Source organism: Lipophrys pholis (genome assembly GCF_963383615.2).
Source record: "Lipophrys pholis genome assembly, chromosome: 13".
Classification (NCBI taxonomy): domain Eukaryota; kingdom Metazoa; phylum Chordata; class Actinopteri; order Blenniiformes; family Blenniidae; genus Lipophrys; species Lipophrys pholis.
The window spans coordinates 20,837,718-20,854,933 of NC_137632.1; the positions used below are offsets into that span (position 1 = coordinate 20,837,718).

The 17,216-nt window shown below is 42.6% G+C and overlaps 1 protein-coding gene across 1 annotated transcript; it reads left to right on the plus strand.

Annotated features, from left to right (window-relative positions):
- Positions 1–229: 229 nt before the first annotated feature.
- asb1 (ankyrin repeat and SOCS box containing 1) lies at positions 230–8,864 on the plus strand. Its single transcript, XM_080479007.1, has 5 exons — positions 230–537; positions 1,580–1,718; positions 3,108–3,410; positions 4,699–5,081; positions 6,315–8,864. The coding sequence occupies exons 1-5, from the start codon at positions 441–443 to the stop codon at positions 6,443–6,445; spliced, it is 1,053 nt and encodes a 350-aa protein (XP_080335133.1). The 5' UTR covers positions 230–440; the 3' UTR covers positions 6,446–8,864.
- Positions 8,865–17,216: the final 8,352 nt, after the last annotated feature.

Genomic DNA, 17,216 nt, shown 5'->3' on the forward strand with positions numbered 1-17,216 from the left:
CAATTAAAAAAATGTCATAATGTATAGTATGTATGTACAATAATTTTGAATAATTCTTTATTTTCATTAACATTTTTTTTTTAACTATCAATTATATTCCCCCATGTTTCGTGCTGGTAAAGTCCTCTACCGACCCGGTGTCGGTGCTGGTGTCGGTGGTGTTTATACGGGGAGCGCACTCCGCGCACTCCGCGCAGCGTTTCCCCTTTAAGTGCGTCCGGAGGCGCGCAGTCAGGAAGAAGCGCTGCGCACCGAGCTCTGAGACGCGCTCCGCTCACCAACCAAACACAGTCACGTTTGTTTATTTTGATGCCTCCTGTGTGATCGAGCCGGACAGGCCTCCGTCCTCTCTGCCTCCCGTGGCTCTGCGGACGCGGTGTGGATCGGCTGCAGCGCCGCGTCGTGCGTCGTGGTGGACGGTGTTGTGATATTTGTGCAGCATGGCCGAAGGTCAGGAGGCTGATGTGGACGACCCGCCCAGTATAAATTTCCCCCCGCTCATCACTGTGTCCGATCTGCCCAGCGCCACCACTGCAGGTAAACGTGCATGAGAGGATACACACATTCTGTGTGTGTATGTGTGTGCGTTGCGTCTGTGTGTGTGTGTGTGTGTGTGTGTGTGTGTGTGTGTGTGTGTGTGTGTGTGTGTGTGTGTGTGTGTGTGTGTGTGTGTGTGTGTGTGTGTGTGTGTGTGTGTGTGTGTGTGTCATGGTGCAGCACATCCATGCAGCCTTTAATACGCACGACATACAGATGTGCTGTGGATGACAACATAATAAGGTGTGGCTTATGTATTCAGGAAGTACTCTCATTCTTCATCTGTATTATATATATCATAGGGGTAATATTGGATTGATTTGCACTAGAGGCAACAACTTCATTAATTATTCAAAAACCAGAAGCAGCTCTTCAGGAAGGCACATGAAGCATAGATATACATGCTTATGTAAACACCTTTCTTTATTTTTGATGTTTGCAGTTATCTTACAAATGAATCATCACCATTGCCTCCTAGTGCATTCTGGGTAAAATATATTCTGGTGATATCTGCATGGTGGGGATGGGGTTGTTGTTGTTGTTGTTGTTGCTGCATGCAGGGGGTAGTCATCCTGCCCATCCCGGCTTGGACTGGTTCCCCTCGTACCAAATAAGGGCAGCATCTGACAAACGTTCAATATATTCCTCTGCTATTCGTACATCTTAGAAGCATTTTTTTTTTTTAAAAGGTATACCGCTCAGTGTCAGCGGTGACGCATCTGAGCTGTAGCTGCAGGAGCTCCACAGAATGACTCTTCCCTCTTCATCCTCAATGAGCAAAGGGCCTTCATTTGTTTTTCAGCAATTTACTTGATGCAAACCCTGGAGACGCGCCTATGTAGGATCTGATCTCTTTGTTGAAATGTAATACGATTTATTCCGTCTTCATACATATTGAGATGACGACGTCTCGGGAGACTTGGTCAAGGTGGCAGCCTCTACTAACCACAATAATGAACAGTTAATAAAATGCAACTAATTCGGCAGATCAACACTGTTATAAGTGTACAGTGGTCAGATCCATTTTGATTCTCCTCACCAGGTCGTAACCTGAAGGAATGGCTGCAGGAGCAGTTCTGCGACAAGCCCCTGGAGCAGGATGACATGCGGCTCCACAATGCGGCCTACGTAGGAGATCTGGACACCCTGAGGAACCTGCTGCAGGAGGACAGCTTCAGACCGTGAGGCCCGCAAAGCCAATGCAAAGCACTTCAGTTTACCAAGTCTTGGAAAATAGTTAAACAAACTATAAAAGGCTTCGGCAAGTGGAAATAAAAACAGTAAAAATCCCTAAAGCGGCGGGAAGCAAAACCACAAAGAAAAACAGTCTACATGATGAGGGTGGGATCGAAAGAGACGACAAGGTCAAAAAGAAAGGGAGTGTTTTCTAGGTTTAAGAGCGTGGGCAGAGCTGTCCTAATACATGATCCTGCACACCAAAGAGCCACAAGAAGTTTTGATACCTATGAATAAGAAAAGATTATCTATCACAGACACTATGTGAATGAAATCGTCCCAAAAGTGGACGAGCAACATGCATCTTTCTCAATAAAAAATAACTTTTTGAGGGCAGATCAACAGAGGAGGTTATTCAGTCTCATCTGGTTTACAAGCTCACAAAAAGTTGGGAAATTGAACAAAATGTAATAGACACTAGTGTTAACAACCTGGCGTGTCCTGCTCCTCTTTAATCCACTGGTTTCCACAAAGAATTTCACATTTTGATCCACCTGACCCCAGAACCGTTTCTCAAAATATCTCAGACGATTTTGAATTTACTTTGGCTGCGAGAAGACAGCCGTGACAGATGGCTTCTGATTTGCATGATGCATTCAGTGACAACGTCCCCGTTTTTAGTTTGATCCATCCCCACTGCGCAGCAGCCAGTCTTTCTTTCCCCGTTCGTGTTCGTGTGTGGCACTCTGGTGTTTGTGGTTTCTCTGTTTAGTGTTCCTTTCTGAGTGACGGCTCATGTTGTGCAGAGTAAGTCCGTACACACTGTAACCACCGAGCAGGCCGTGTAGCACCAGTGGGTACTTGAAGTGACACTATGGAGGTGAACAGCACTATATCATATCCACAGGGGAGCTCTCGGTGGCGGCACATACCCATACGGACGGAGCCTGAGTCGGGCTCAACCGGTTGAGACACTTGGAGGACTTGCTCATAGTGGTCAGCACACATGTAATCCCAGTCCCTCAGCGGTTGTATGCAGCCATCATGCTTGCTCGCAGTGTCCACACCCAGCCAGGCCATTATTACTGCCTTGGGCCAGTTCATCGTTTGGTTTACAACATGCTGTTATTTCAATTTAACAGTTTTTACCTCATTGGGTTTGTCCTACCCTGCCCATCATATCTCGGCCAAGGCAGGAAGGGGGAAAGCAGATTATTTTAGAAGGTGCTCGTAAATATTTTGTGTTGACCGCGTAGCATGATATTTTTAAGACCTCTGCAGTTTTATTGTTTTCAGTGTGTTTTCGTGGCCTACGTTTGCTCGACAGGAATTCATGGCAAACTTCATAATCATGACAAAACCTGAATAGAAGACCATCTCCGTTTTGCTTCCAGGCGTATCAATGAGAAGTCGGTGTGGTGCTGTGGCTGCCTTCCCTGCACGCCTCTGCGTATCGCGGCCACCGCGGGACACGCCGCCTGTGTCGCCTACCTGATCGCTCAGGGAGCCGAGGTGGACCTCGTCGACGTCAAGGGCCAGACAGCTCTCTATGTCGCGGTGGTCAACGGTCACCTGGAATGCGTCCGGATTCTTCTCGAAGCCGGCGCCGACCCCAACGGGAGCCGACACCATCGCAGTACCCCGCTGTACCACGCCGCACGGGTGGGGAGGGTGGACATACTGCAGGAGCTGATCAGGTCCGGAACCCTTTAATGTTCAACGTGCAACACTTGAGAAAAATGTCACTTGTTTAGAGGGTCTGACTAGAGAAATTCAGGTGAATAATAAAGACTAAGTTTAAAGAGACCATGTGTACCTCAACTGATCAAATAGTCTCAGTTCAGTTTTTATGTGGCCCCGTGGAGGTAATTAGTGTTGCAGAGAAGTATGACATATAAATCGAAGAGGGATATTAGAGTGTAATGAGACAACATCAGCAGCATCAACTAAATAGAACTGTAATATCTGGGTCTATTTCTAGAAGTGTAGGTCCAGTGTAAATGACAAATGGAATTTAGTTTTTACCGGGTTTAGTCTGAAGGATCAGCATTAAAAAGTTCTGGACCAAGAAGATGAGGTCTGTTTAAAAACATTCATGGTATAGTTTGATGAATCTAGCAGTTTTAAACAGTCCTTGTCAAGTCTAAAAAAAATAAAAAATTACAGGTGCACTTTAAAGACCTAAAATCTAGTAAAAAATTGTCTTTTTAAAAGATTCAATGCTTGGATTGAAGAATCCAGCTTGTAAAGTGGTATGTGCTTAAGAGTTGTGTGAGTTAAAAAAAATGGACAATGTTGATTGGTTCATCAACAGTTTGACACTGAAAGAGAAATCATTGCTTGTGTTCAAATGAAAGCATTACCTCACATGGTGTACCAGCAATAATACTTAGTTTACTTCCTATCTAGCTACCAAATGCTGGGGACAGATCTTGACTTGGTTCTGCCATATGACACCAGTCAACTACTGTATTTACTTTTTTAATTATATAGTATATATATATATATATATATATATATATATATATATATATATATATATATATATATATATATATATATATATATATATATATATATATATATATATATATATTATATCGTAATTGAGATAAGAGTGCAATATTTATATTTCCCAGGGTAGAATCAACATTAGTGTCATCTGGTTTCCTGGATCTATAGATTGTGTTCCATCAACATCAAAGTCAATAGAGTGTTTTCTAATAAGATCCTACAGGAAGCATGTACTGTGAAAAGTATAGGTCCTAACACAGAACCCTGTGGAACTCCATGGTTCACTATTATCTGAGCTGAAAAGTGATCATTAACATGAACAAAGGGGAATCTATCTGATAAATATGATTGAGTGTGGCGACTTGGAGAGACTGTACTTTTTATTTTACCTGTGGAAACATTCAACCAGAAAAACTCTTCCGAACAGACGAAACAGGCAAACGTGTTTTCTTTCCCATTTCTTTCTTCCAGGTTTAACGCTGATGTTGACATGGACCACCAGCTGGGTCCCCGGCTCCTGCTCAGTGCTCGCACCCTCAACACCCTGGTGGTGTGTCCTCTCTACATCAGCGCCGCGTACCACCACCTGCACTGTTTCCGCCTGCTGCTCAAGGCCGGAGCGCAGCCCGACTTCAACTACACGGGGCCCGTCTGCCAGGAGGCGCTGACGCGTGGCCTGGCCTCCTGCTTGCTGGACGCCGTGCTGCGGCATGGATGTGAGGTGGCCTTCATACACCTGCTGCTGGACCACGGAGCCAACCCGGCACTCGTGCCCTGGGACGAGTCGGAGCTGGAGGCCCCCAACCGGAGGAAGGTGGATCCAGACGCACTCGGGGTCTTCCTGGAGGCGAGGAGTGAGTAGAATTTACTTGTATGAGGCTTCAGTGAGAGACGACATGTTCCTCAGCAGGAGCTGCTTCAGGATGGACTTTCCCCCCAGAGCCAGTGGTCGTTAGTACAGAAAGCAAGAAGGTGTCTGACTCTTTTTTTGTGAATGAAATATTTACTCTCAAGTGAGTTTCTGCCAAAAGAGTAGATGGATGGATAATTCTTTTTTGTGATATATTTTCAGTCAAAACTAATATGAATATTGTAAAGAATTGTAATTGATGCCTAGACTACTAATCTGCACCGTCAGGCAACTTGTGAAAGTGAAACGTTCTGCCTTAATGTCATCCCATCGTTGCTCGGTATTCTGCTGCTCTGTATCCAGGTTGAAGCAACAGCGGCTGCTGGAGGTAGAAAAAAGAAAAATCGAAGCAAACAAAACTGCATTAATTGCGTAATTTCTTTTTTCCGAGTTAAACGTCAAATAAAAACAAAAAATCTAAAAAATCAATTAATTAAATGAACGCTTTGTTTTTGACAGCCATGTCGTAAATAGAAGTCCATGTGCCATGAAAAAAAATTGTGTTTAATCAAAGAGTTCACATGAAAGTGGTACCTTGACTCAAGCTGGTATTAATCAGAGCAATAAACACAACAAACGCCAATTTTGTTGAGGTGAAATCTCTTCATTGAGTCGCTCCGACTTGACAGAAAGTGACTCAAAGGGACACGTGGTGTCATGCAATTCTCACCAGCCCCACATAAACACCATGACATCCACTCTCCAATTAAATACTATCTGCAGTGCAAAGTACTGCCTCTGCAGTGACATGGAGTGAAACAGTGACCCTCCGTACCACAGCACACTTATAATGAAGTCATCCTTCAAGTTGTTAGCTACGCCGGTGTTTCTCCTCCTCCGACAGGTCAGGATGTGCGCGTTGAAAAACACTGGGCCCCCGCCGCCACTCGTTGTTGACTTTTGCGCTTTATTGCCTTTTCCGTTTCAGAATTTCAACTCATAAATTTTGATAGTAAAACTGTTTTCTCAAACTGAAGCGTAAGCGGCTCCACACGCCACAGGCACCCCTCTGTTTAGGTTGGATTTACACAGTCATTGTTTCTGAGCAATAAAAGCCGATTACATAAATTACAAGGGGGGAAAAAAAATATGAAAAGGTTTGGACTTTGTCATCCTAACTGACCTAAATCTGTAGTTTGATCCGTTCACAGCGTCTCTCTTCCTCCCCTCCTCTCAGGACAGCCTCGCAGGCTGACACACTTCTGTCGCATCAGGATCCGCCGGACGATGGGAAAAAACAGGCTGAGCCACATATCCTTGCTCCCACTACCAGAACCAATCAAGAGCTTCCTGCTTCACCAAAACTGACTGCCGTCCGCCCCGTCCTCCTCCTCTTCCTCCTCCGCTGTGCTTGTTCACCCCCCATCCTTCGAAAGAAACCTCAGTCAGTCCCAAAGACGAGCCATGGGGCGTCAAATCTATTTCTTTTCTGACCATTAACAGAGCCAGTAACATGGTTTTACAATTATTTCCAACACTACTATCTTTCTGCCACTTTAAAGGTGATCTAAATACTTCACGAGAGAATCTGTCATGGACTTGTAGAAGCTGTGTAGGTGTTCTCGTGTTCTGCACAGAGCGTTCTGGTCCTGCGTCACGTAGCACTTCTCTGGCTGAAGAACCACAGTAAGAAGAATGTTTGGCCTGAAGGAACTACTCAAACATTCATTCATTCATTCATTGTCTTCCGCTTATCTGTTTCCGGGTCGCGGGGGTGACAGTCTGAGCACTGTCACCCAGATCACAATGCACCATTTAAGAACCTTCCTGCAGGTGGTGAGCCCACGGGAAGGTGGCGCCCGGCGTGGGACACGAACCCACTACCCTGAGATTGTGAGTCTCATGCTCTACCAACTGAGCTAGCCGGGGTTACTACTCAAACATGCCATGTAATAACAGAGCAGTCTAGGCTTTCAGGTTTTTCTGTTTGGAGTTTGCATGTTCTCCCCGTGTGTGTGGGGATTTCTCTGGAAAGAAGATGCGCTTCAGCTTAATGACTGGTGACTGGAACTTATCCTGTGTTTGTCTGTGATGGACTGACAGGTGTAGCCTCGTTCATTGTCAGCTGAGATCTGCTCCAGTGATCCTGAGTCAGATGAAGCAGTATAGGAGGAGGATGGGTAGATCGACACTGTCCAGATCCAACTCCTTGAATTGCTCACTCATGTTCCAGGTAAACATGGGTTTTAGTTGGGGTTTTTTTCTGCAGCAAAACTGTGGAGAAACCCAGAATGTTCGCTTTAGGAACACATACGTATTGCCATTATGAGGCGCTAGGATGTGATAGAATTCCCCCAAATCTGTCATGGTTCACATTTAGTTTTTTAGGCCACGTTTACACGTACCTGGGTTTTTACAAAAACGGACACTTCCGTCTCTACCTTTAAAAATTTTTTTTTTAAATCTTCATTTATACGGACTGCATACACACCTGGTTCAGAGCTGCCATGAACATGCCAAACCTGTAGGGGACAGTGTAGCGTGAAGCATGAAGCCATGATAACCAATTAGAATACTGGAAAAAAAAACACCACCTCACGAATTGTGACGGAAATATCCGCGTACCTAGGAATCCTTGTTTGTGGTGAGTCGTAGCTGCGGTTATGTGTAAATACGAGGCTCAAATGCAGAGAAATATCACCGTCTTTTTAAATACCTGGGTACGTGTAAACGTGTCTGAAACCAGAGACAAGAGTCAAAAACTCAAAATAACACAAGACACTAAACATAAAGATTACGGACAACACGCAAAGTTGTCACCATTTATTAAAAAATGTCTCTCTTGATTCTGTGTGGGCGACTATTAGTGTGAATGGTAGCGTGTCTGATCTAGTTGGTTAACAGTATTCATGCTGCTCTCAAGTTTCCTCGGACCTTGGGATTCAGAGCTGTTTTAGGTCCTGTAGATGAAAAGTCCTTAAAGACCTCCTGAGGTCTGTATCCTGAGGGTACGCTTTGTGGACCTTGAGTTTCATTGTGGAGATGGCGGTGTGTAGTGTGTAATTGTTACAGCACATTGAAGATTTTCACCTGTTTCTGTAACATACGGTTTCTCCTCCCAAGTGTCTGTAAAACGTCATGATTAGTGGATTTTGCAACAGAAAGCCTGGTAGTTTGAGTCCAAGGCAGCCGGAAAGCAGCATAAATCCAGATATTGTGCTGTACACAGGAAATACAAATGCAAAATGTTGATTGTAGACAGATTATTAATGTCTCGTGAACTCTTTCAGCTTTGAGTGGGACCTTCAGAAATGGAAACCTCTAAAACTAAACGTATAGGTAGATTAAAAGTGGTGAAATGCAGTGATGAAAAGTGCATCTAGATTTCTTTGAATAGAAAGTACTTTATTTGCCTTAACTTGTCTTTTTAAATCTACTGAAGATAAATCAGGAATTAAAAGAAGAAAAAAAATACAGTGAGCAATTGAGGGTCCTGGATCCAGGCTGAAACATGATTAGCAGGAGAAAAGTTAAAATTTTAAGTGACGTTCTTTTGTATTGTTTATGTCAACTATTGAGAAACTTAGTAAAGTTTAATCATCAAAAGTAATGAATCACTGACAACAATCTGCTTTCTGGGCATCATAAAGTTTTGTGCTCTCCATTACTGTTACATTTTATTTCCCTCTAATAGTAGCATGGTAATGGAGAACATATTGAAATGTGTGTTTTTGCGTTGTATATTTAAAATTTATTTGCACCCAGTAAATATATTGTTATTCTGTTCTATCTCCTGTGTGTTGTTTTTTTTTATGGTCTAAAACTAAATGAGAGAGCTGAGAAATTCTTCAAAGATAAGATCATCATGCTTCCTCTTCTGTTAGTCATCGTCACAAAATGAGAACAGAATTTCTTCTTTACAAACTTTTCCAAGATCTGTCATAGTCCGAAATATCTGGAGTTTGGGTTTGGTTAAATCCGGAGAGACAAATTTTCCAAATCAGGAGTTGGAAATTATGACATGGTGAAGCACTTCATATTATCTCTTTACAAGTTCACCCTGGTGATAGTCGGGTAATAAACGTGTTCTACCACTGAAACCAGATGACTGCAGCGCTACCTCCACTGTTTTCACTGTTTGTGTTCTTCAAGCGTCCTAATAAATCAAGATCAACAAAAATGAGCCCGCTGAAAAAAGACGATGCAAAAAAAGATCCAAGTTAGGGGACTTGGACCAGCTTTAAAGGATCAATTCCAAGAGCGTGATCCCACACTGGAGACCTGCTTCCTCTGGGAAAGATCTTTTCTGGTGAATGTACTGTTGATATCACTCGCCTTTCATAAATTACAAAATCTCAAAACAGCCGTTGGGGTTTTTTGATTTATTCACGTGTAAATCCTCAAAAATGCCTCCCTTGAGTTTGGAATATTTTCAACAAATTGGCATAACTTTTTAAATAAATTGTGTCCAAGTATAGCTCATGTCTCAAACCCATCTGAAGCACTTTAGTTTCCAACTTTCTGCATGTCAGTGTGGTCTTCAACCAGATTTAGTAGTGACCAATAATGCAATAAAGCAAATAACATCTTAAAATGATGAGAAAAACAAGGACACCAATCAGTGGAAGCAAATGAATATGCCAACTATATGATCACCTTTTGAAATAAACAAAAACTGATGGCAAAAATAGATTTCATTTTCAAAGAAATCCAGTGATATTTATGCATTTATTACATTATTGGTTGCAGTTGTTACATTTAAAATTGTTTTAATGCTTCTATAATATTGTAGCAACTTATAGAAGTAAGCTGTTACACCTTTGGCTTTGTTACATTTCAAATAGTGTAAATTACTATGTTAGTGGTGGTTACTCCTCGTGATTTTGGGCAGCAAGTCGTCGGAGCCTTCATTTGGACGGTCAATTCTTCGGAAAAGACGGCCAAATAAATAGCAGACGGGTAGTTCAAAGCTGACTAAAATATGTGTATAATGGCCATCACTACTTGTCACCGTCTGATTTTGCCTAAGTTCATCTTTTTTTCGCCAAAATTTTTTTGCGAGTTATCGGCCCGAGTACACAACATGCAACTGACTTCCGATTTGTATTACACCCAGTAACAAGCAACATGACTGGTCAACTGATACCATATGGCGTACAAGTTTTGAAAGGCGGCCTCTGATTGGTTTGTGATTCTCTGACACATCCTGATGCGTTCAAATGCTGAAGCTGAGAGGAAGACTTTTCACAAATTTTCTTTCCATAATACTGTGGAATTATATCTGCAGAATCCACACAGGTGGGACTAATTCTATGGACCTATTATCAATCTAATTTTTCATTTCCAAAATGTTGACACATGTTTGGGTAACTGCACATCATTCATGCTTTTCATTGATGAATAAAATGTTCTTTGCTGTGAAAATGTAGATTTTAATTTAAGTATTTGGAGTGAGGTGAGTCAGGTACCGGTACAAGCGAAAACCATCACCAGAGAAAAGAAGTGCTTACATTAAAATAAAATAGACATCAAGAGGGAAACTATATGAAAATTAGCGGGGCAGACATTGTTTTCCTCAAAATGTGTGATCATGTCAGCAAAAATGAAGCCTTCAATCTAATCTCATTCTAAATTTGAAGCTCTGCTTCTTGACATGCCTTTATTGGTCTGTCGAGTAGAGTGCTATAAAAATTTAATATTGACATTTACAGTGCCCTCAACGCGATGCTCTGTTGTGATCCTGACTTTTCACTACTGTCACCATGAAATTGCAGTTTGGGCTTTTCGCACTGCAACAGTGACAGATTACATTAGCATGAAATCTGGCGCCGACACCTTGTTTAGGATGCACTGTGACAACTAACAACATTCTGACAGTGGGACTGTTGTCATGGTAACATACAAACCCAAAGCTGGTGGACATGGTCAGCGTTATCTGTACTATTATCCGTATCTGCTGCCTTGTGAATTGTGATATCTGAGGATGCAATAAAATGTGTTACAAGGGTGACACCGTCCTAGTGGGGAACATTTAGCATTGCTCTGCGGCTAATAAATTAGCCAGGATGTCATGACGTTTGAGGAAACCACATTTCAGTGAAAGCAAAACTGGCCCACAGGAAAACGCACAGCCTGGGAACCCTGAGTGGACACAGCAGGAGCACAACAGCAGAGGGAGCCGAGGGGCCTCTATCCCACCCCAAATCTGGCAAAGACCTGAGAAGATGAAGTCGGACAGTTTTCTGAAAGAGCCGTGCAGACTGTCTTTGGAAATAATGAAAACTAGTTGAAGATATGAACCCGTTCAACAAGTTTGTGTGCCTGCTGAGTACAACTGTTGCTTGAGGTCTCTAGATGGCACTGTCTTCCTTTCAAGCATGGCAGAGATGTTCAGCGTCTCCCTCCCTCCTTCCTCCTCGCCCCTCATTTGTCCTTTCCTCCCTCATCCCTGCCTTTGTACATCTTTCTGTTGATTTCCTTGGATCCCTCTCCATCTCTCTCTCTCTGTTGTTTGTCGTCCTCTCCCGGCTGAGCGGGCCCACTGAGGGTTCAGCTGCAGACCTCAGCATGTGTCCTTAAGAGCCTCATCCTTTCAGATCTCATTAAAGCAAGTCTTTCATTAACAGAACACACACAGAGACGCAGAATGGGGCCTTTCGCGGAGTGACGAGGAGCCCTGACAGTTTGGTAAACCACTATCTTCCTCTTGGGGAGTTTCCATTGCAGGAGTCGTCGCTTTCAAGTCAAACTTACTTCGGGGTAGAGTTTATTCTTGATGGCACCCGACAGTGTTCATTCGGAATTTTTTCCAAACAAGACACAGCTTAGCTTCTTTCAAAAACGATGACAAAAAAGCCAAAGATCAGTTTTCTTTTTTTGTGAAGGCCAAACGCTACACACCAGGAAATTACATTTTCTGCGTGACCACTTAATACATGAAACCCTCAAATCATGAGGAGCATTAACAACATTTGCACACCAAACCGAGTTCTTTGTGAAGCAGCCACACGGTGAACGCTTTATTTCCTCAGAAAATCACTGGGAGCCTGGAAAAGCTGAATGGTGTTGTTCATTCCTCAGTTTATTTGTACCACAAACTGCAATCAAATCTTCAACAGCCTCTGCTAATATCACCGCAGTGTTCCGCTTTTACTGGGGGGTGGAGGCGGGGGTGAGACCAGCACGCGAGGCGATGCTTAAACCAGCGCCGACCGCAGCCCTTAGATATGGATTAAACAATGTTTTCCGGGGATTTTGGTGTTTCCACATAAAATTCCTTAGGTTTGCGTGCGCTCGAGTGCATCGTGAAAGTGTTGATCAGCATAAATGAACGCCGATCGTGTAAAACAGAGAAGTAGGCGCGGCAGCGATGATGTTGAGTTTGCTTGTGACTTGTCAAGCAGTTCCACCACCATCACTTTGTGTCCACCTCCCTGGGCTCCACTGATGCACTTGCTCTGGCAAGTTAAGAGTTGGTAATCGTCTCAAGCTTTAAGTTGGATGAGCTCATTCCTCAGACTTTCCGGAGCTTTACGTTTCCTTCGATGACCACATCACTGAGTGTTTACAAACATACATACAGATACACAGGTATTCTACTCCGTATGACTCTCTACTCATTTACCACTTGGACACAGCGAAGAAACCGAAACCTTCAAGAATGTGATTCACAAAACAATAAACCTTTGTTCCATTTTCGCTCGTGTCTTTGGTGCGGATTAACAAGCCTCAAGATATTGATAATTTTTCATTGTTTATGTCACATCGTAGCACAGCACATATGGGCTGCGACTGCTGCGTGTCCGGAAGTGTTGCGCTCTTCCTCTTGACGCTCTATAAACCTCTTGTTGCTCGAGCAGGGCACATGTAAGGAATTCTTCCAGCTTTATAGATGCAATTAAACAGTATATGGTTAGAAATATTGAAGGAATCTTTTCTAATGAAGAGAAGCGTGTTTCAGTGAAAAACCTCAGACAAGCTTAATGAGTCTTAATTTGACTGCTTTCCAGAGGAGCCGGTAGTTGTGAAATGTGGCGAGGGCAGGAAGGATGTGAAGTGTAATTACTGTCACAGTCTGTAACTTCAGTCTCGTACTTCATTAGTTGCTTCTCATTTGGGTGATGCTTGTTTGTGTATTCCGGTTTGTCTGTCTCGCAGAAGCAATGTCCAACTGTAAGAAAAAGGTCTGCAACTAAAAACGTCTTTTTTTGAGGTGAGGATGGAGAGATTACACTCTCCAGGCCTGAATTGTCAGAATCAAGCAGACTAATCAAGAAATCAACACCAGAATTAAAAAAAAAAAAAAAAGGTATCTTTCCTTCTGAGAATAACATGTACTTTTACTATCCGAGTTAATGTAGACATACCAATTGGTCTATGACTTTGCTCAAGACTAAAATATCTCAAGAACTCTTGGTGAAATTGTCCTGAAACCTGGACGTCACTCTTACCGCGAAGCGAACTTGTAATAACTTGACAATTCTGCCATGTTTCTTCTTCGCTCATCTTATTTAAAATACATACAAAATCTATAAATCCTGTAGCTTGGCTGGCTCAATTTAACAACAGGCTATTAAAACAAGGTCAACCTCACTAAACGGCACATTGACTTCACCTATATAGTTCATGTCCCAGCTTTAGTAGTCTCAATTGTGTCTAACATGCTCAGTCACATTCACACACTTGGTAAAGGTTGCCATGAATGGTGCACGAACACCATTAAGAGAAACTTGGGTTGTAATGCTTTGACCCCAAGTCAATCCCTTGGCACAGGGAAGGATTGAAACACCAACTGTGCAATTGGAAGACAATCCAGTTAACCAACTGAGCCGCAGCTAGTCCTGTTCTTGGTTTTAGAACATCATAGAAAGACATTATGCACTGCTACAGATTTAAGCTTATGGTTTAAGAAAGAACTTCCTTTTTTCTGCTCATCTGAGCTGATAATATGGGTATTTGGGTAGAAGAGCCTGGGGATCACTTAATGGCAGCATGACAATGTCCATTACACCAAACTACCCATGTTTAATTACTTCCGCTGGCCTGCGCTGCTCATGGGAAGGATTTTCCACCACTGAGACGATCCTGTGGCTTGGACGTTGGAGGAGTGGGTGTTGGATCGGGAACAAAGCTGTGGAGCTGTCATGGATGGTAGGGTTGGAGGGCCTGTGGTGGGGGGCGGGGGTGGGTGAGAAGCGTGGTCCCCCTCCCCTCCTTATTCCTCCTCTTCCTCCCCTTTGCAAAATGAACCGGCAACCAGTGGGCAGCGTCCCAAACCGCGAGCTGACAACAACATGGGCAAGAAGAAACCCCAGTCAAAGTGAAAGAGGGGAGAAGAGAGGAAGAGAGTCATTCGGTGGCCACCACTGTGGGAATGTTCTAAACTGTGCTTTCCTGAGGCCTTGGGAATCCCACACCAGAGCTGGAACCTGCGGGCATGGAAAACGGGCCCTGCATCCCCTGAGAGAGACGATGTCAGATAGACAACAACATCACTGGATGTCTTGGTGTGGGGGAGCTGGCAGTGACGCACGTTCTTTACTGTGGATTTGTGGCTCAGGCTGACAGAATAGAAAATCTAAATAGTACAATGCTGAGGTTCAACATAAATAGAATATAGAACACTGAGGATTGGCCTTCTGCTCAAATAGCCACTTTGCTCTGCATTGAAGTGACTTGCAATTCCACTTGTGAAACCATAAATACTTATGTCAACTTTGGCCTTTAGTTTACCTTTTTAATTTTAGATTTGAGAACCAAAGGAGAAGTTCAGCTTGAGACTGAGCAGTTGTGTTATTTTCAGTGTTAGCCAAGTAACTTTCTGCCACTTTACCACTATAGTGACCTTATAGAGGCAGGGATGGGTTTGCTGAATGATTGCTTCATTTGGTAGAGAGAGGTGAAGGCAGGTGTCAGTGTTTCTGCTGACCAAAAAAACATAGAAAGACCTCTACGTCTCAGCTGTACTCAAACCGGCGACTTTGTAACTACCACAGTGAGCGGCCCGGTAAATAGGGTCTAAGTTAATCGTTAACTTCCAGAGCATCTTCCTCCAAATAAGTTTTATAACATTCAATTTATTCAATTAAAATGTATTTCATTTATATCACGCCAACTACAACACCCAGTAATTCCACTTGAGCAAGCATAGGCCACAGTGGAAAGGAAACAATGTTTTTAACAGGAAGAAACGTGCTGAACCAGGCTCAGAGGTGAAGACTTTCTTCTGTTAGGTCGGGGTGAGAGGATACAAAGGGAGAAAGAGACAGCGACAGAGACAGAGAGCAACAGGCAACAAATATCAAACAGATTTCAGACGTTTAATACATCCTAATGAGAGAAATACACTAATAGAATAGAATAGAATAGAATAGAATAGAATAGAACTCATGCAACTGACCCTTTTGGAAATAACTAGTGAAGTAACAACACGTATTTGGTGAAGTTACCTCAACTTCACTTATTTACACAAGACTGCGCTACACATATATAATACATCATCACCCGCGGCTTAATGTTTATAATTGAGGATATAGAAAACATATAGAAAGAAAACATAAAAAAAAATACTGATAACATAACATAACTTTACATTAGATTTACTTGTAACAAATCCCTCAAGGGAAATAACTGTCTGTAGCTGCATACAAATTTTTGGGGATATTATTGTGACAGAAATGATTATTTCTGATTATTTATACAAGGTTGTTATCACACTCACCTCATAATGAGGTGAGAGTGATAACAACCTGACTCGATGAGCCAGGATGGTTTTTTTTGCATGTTCTCCAAGTTCAAGAAGTCTAAACGTCCAAAAACCACATGTTTGAGGTTAAATAGTGGCTGTAAATTGCCTGGAACAGTGGATATGTGTGTCTATGTGTTTGCCCTGAATGAATGGATGGTGGATAACTGAGTGATTGAGAAAACCTGAAGGTATGATGAAAGTCACTGAAAATCACAAAGACGCTGCAACTTAGATATCAGCGTGCGTTTAGTCTTCGCCTGCACGTGTTGCAGGTTCAGCTGCGATGAGGCCGCTGTGGAGTACCACATCAAATCAACCATTTCCTCCTCTGCTTCCCAGACCTGCGACAAAGACCGAGAGGAGTCAGGGAGAGAGAGAAAAAGAAGAAGAAAAAAACCTTTTCACAACGGATTTTGGTGATTCCCACTGATGTTGAAACACAAAAACAAAAACAAAAAATCTAGTTTCAGTCAAAATAAGTGAAATACTTGCCACGTGGGGCGAGATAGTTTCAGGTTTTTGTCATTCTGATGATTCATCGTTTCAACACACAAACTTTATTTGAATGTCAAAGGATTTCTTATTATCACAAACGCTTCAATAATTTTTGAAAGGAACAAATCCTCATAAACTGTTCACACCGATGACTGACTGCTGTTTCGATCATATGAAATATTTAAATCCTTCTTGGTCAGCACAATGAAACAGAGACTGGACCCTTTCAAACTTTTCAGCTTCAACATTTGACTGGGAAAGAAAAAATGTTGTGAAATTAGTAGGCTTCTAATTTTTACAGAAAAAAAACTTGCGCATTCCCTTTCAAGTAGAACGAGAGTCTGTAGATGACAACAACTTTACAATCATCGTTTCATCTGTTTGTTAGTTTATGTGTTGGTATGACTGTAGTTTCTCATTTATGTGAAGTTGTTTTGGGACTTGATGACACCATTCACAACTTGGATGTGGGAATTTCCCAAACTGGTAACTTTCCGAGCAGCTTCATGATTACACCGTAAACACCAACAATCACCAGTTTGACTTTCTGATCTCAGCTGGTTTTGCAGTCGATTCATTGCTGATTTGAGGGATTTACTTATTTTTGGTATTCTTTCCTCACTGTTTTGTAATATCATACGCAGCCAATCAGCATTTTGTCTGAGGCTATTTTTGTTTTCCCAAAAGAAATTCACAGACACGGATGAAAAGCTCACAGTCACAGATGAGAAACACTTACTCCAAACAGAACTCACAATCACACTGCCTTTTACACAAAATACTGTACTTTGAAATCAAAATCAGCCCTTTGGTTCTGATTAGGTCAGACCTGCCATGGCTCCACAATGGACCTATTATTAGTCACACTTGAAGTTCTGATTGCAATAACAAGGTCTT

What these genes read in the sequence shown, in the direction of transcription:
- asb1 (XM_080479007.1), top strand. Translation starts at nt 441, where the DNA reads ATGGCCGAAGGTCAGGAGGCTGATGTGGACGACCCGCCCAGTATAAAT. An exon ending in CAGGAGGACAGCTTCAGACC is followed by an intron (nt 1,719 to 3,107) that starts GTGAGGCCCGCA and finishes TTTTGCTTCCAG; the next exon opens with GCGTATCAATGAGAAGTCGG. An exon ending in ATACTGCAGGAGCTGATCAG is followed by an intron (nt 3,411 to 4,698) that starts GTCCGGAACCCT and finishes TCTTTCTTCCAG; the next exon opens with GTTTAACGCTGATGTTGACA.